The sequence below is a fragment of the Musca vetustissima genome, unplaced genomic scaffold (assembly GCF_032173495.1).
Source record: "Musca vetustissima isolate MV318-11 ecotype Yass unplaced genomic scaffold, APGP_CSIRO_Mvet_v1 utg7330, whole genome shotgun sequence".
NCBI classification, from domain to species: Eukaryota; Metazoa; Arthropoda; class Insecta; order Diptera; family Muscidae; genus Musca; species Musca vetustissima.
Window position 1 is genome coordinate 9,625 of NW_026882603.1, and position 1,877 is coordinate 11,501.

At 35.3% G+C, this 1,877-nt stretch overlaps 1 protein-coding gene across 1 annotated transcript; it reads right to left on the minus strand.

The window, feature by feature from the left end:
- Positions 1-289: 289 nt before the first annotated feature.
- LOC133329133 (syntaxin-12-like) lies at positions 290-1,267 on the minus strand. The gene is made up of 2 exons (XM_061537629.1): positions 553-1,267; positions 290-473 (listed from the first exon to the last, which is right to left on the minus strand). The coding sequence occupies exons 1-2, from the start codon at positions 1,259-1,261 to the stop codon at positions 295-297; spliced, it is 888 nt and encodes a 295-aa protein (XP_061393613.1). The 5' UTR covers positions 1,262-1,267; the 3' UTR covers positions 290-294.
- Positions 1,268-1,877: the final 610 nt, after the last annotated feature.

The window sequence follows — 1,877 nt, forward strand, 5'->3', positions numbered from 1 at the left end:
TTTAATTTATTGTTTTTCGTTTTTGTTTTGTATTTAATAGAGCATTTTGAATGCAGTGTTTCGATTTGTTTGCGTAGATGCTTGTGTTTGTATTGTAATGCTTGCAGTATACAATTTAATAAAAGAAAATAACATACGAAGAGGACCAAATTTTTTGGCAAACAAAAAATTTATGTATAATATGCTATTTGTTCTTGCGTTGCGTGGTCCAATTCTAAATTTTGTAGTTTTGAATAAATACTAATCCGTATACAAATAACTGACTTAAAACATAGATATATCGATAAACAAAATTTAACTTGTTAGTTTGCTGACAATAATACCAGTCACTATTAAGCCTATTATCACAGCAATTGCTAAAAGTATTAAAATTTTACGTCTGTAACTTTGACGGTGGCTAGCAGCTTTGGCCAATTCCTCACGACCGAGTTCAACTTCATTGGCGGTATATTCAACGGAAGTCTCAATGCGTTCTGAAAGAAAAAAAAAAACAACATTGTGTTAACAAAATAGAAAATAGGAATCAAATTCAATTTGTTTTTGTACACTTACCCACATCTTCACCCTGTGCCTGCACCAAAGTATTTATGGTACGCATTATCGAATTAACATCTAAAATATCAGCCTCTATTTGTTTAATTTGTCTTTCACGATCGACCATCATGTCGTGTTCGAATTGCATTTGCTGCTGTTCCATTTGCATTTGTCGCTGCAACAATACCTGCCTGTCGGAATCATGCTGCTGTTGTTCGGATTGCATTTGATCGTGCATATGGGCCAACTGGGTCTGTGTATAGGTTTGACGCATGGCCGTGGCAATGCGTTTCTGCACGGCAGAATATTTCTCAACCACTGTACAGAAATCATTGGTCAATTTTTCCAGCTGTAATTTTTGTTGTTTGTCACCGCGACGCACAATGGAGGTTAGTCGCTGCAAATCAACACTGGTGGCCTCAATGCGAGGATTTACTTTGGTGTGTATGTCATGGGCCTTATCCCGTGTAGACTGTTGATCTCGCGGTGTACCAATGATTTGTAATATCTTATCCAATTGCTTGTATGATGAATTAATGGCCTGTATATTGTGAGCAATATCTTCGCTGAGTGACATAAATTCCGTGGGACTGAATCCCGAAAAATTAACATCGGGAATTGATGCTGCTGCCGCGCCACCACCACCAGCCATTATATTTGCCGATGTACTGGAAGTGGCACCGTAATCACGATGTGCTGATGACATGGTATTGAGATTTTTCGACATCTGCAATGCTATACAATGGAGATATGGTGGTGCTCTGTTTGAGCGTGGTGAGGCGTGGTATCACTCTCTCGCTCTTTCTCCAGCCGTATACAAAACCTCAGACAATGTGAGTTTGAGTTTGGTTTGTAATTTCAAATTGGTTTTTAATCACAAAATTTCGGTTTCTCGATAAGTACACATATGTATATATGTATGTTTGTATTCTTGTATAGTGAGCGTGTTTGTTTATAACTGCGGAAAAAAGTTAAGTAAACAAATTTGTATATTATTGATTATGAAGACAAAAACAACACAATATATATTTTGATTGATTTAATAAAGACAAAGAGTCAATAGCATGGTATACCAATCAATATTGAAAGTATCAATAACAACGATAAATATATATACTGATGTTTACAGCCTCTATTATGAGGAGTTAATAGAATTTTTAGTGTGACAAATTTATAGACGAAATTCAAAGGCCTAAGCAGTTATTAGAAGAAATAAATCAGGTTTCGGTTGAAAATAATGTGTTGGGATAAATATTTTTTATATTCCGAATAAAGCAAAGAATATGTAAAAATTGTCCTTTCAAACAATTATTAGAATAGGTTTCCCTTTTTGGTATAGACCC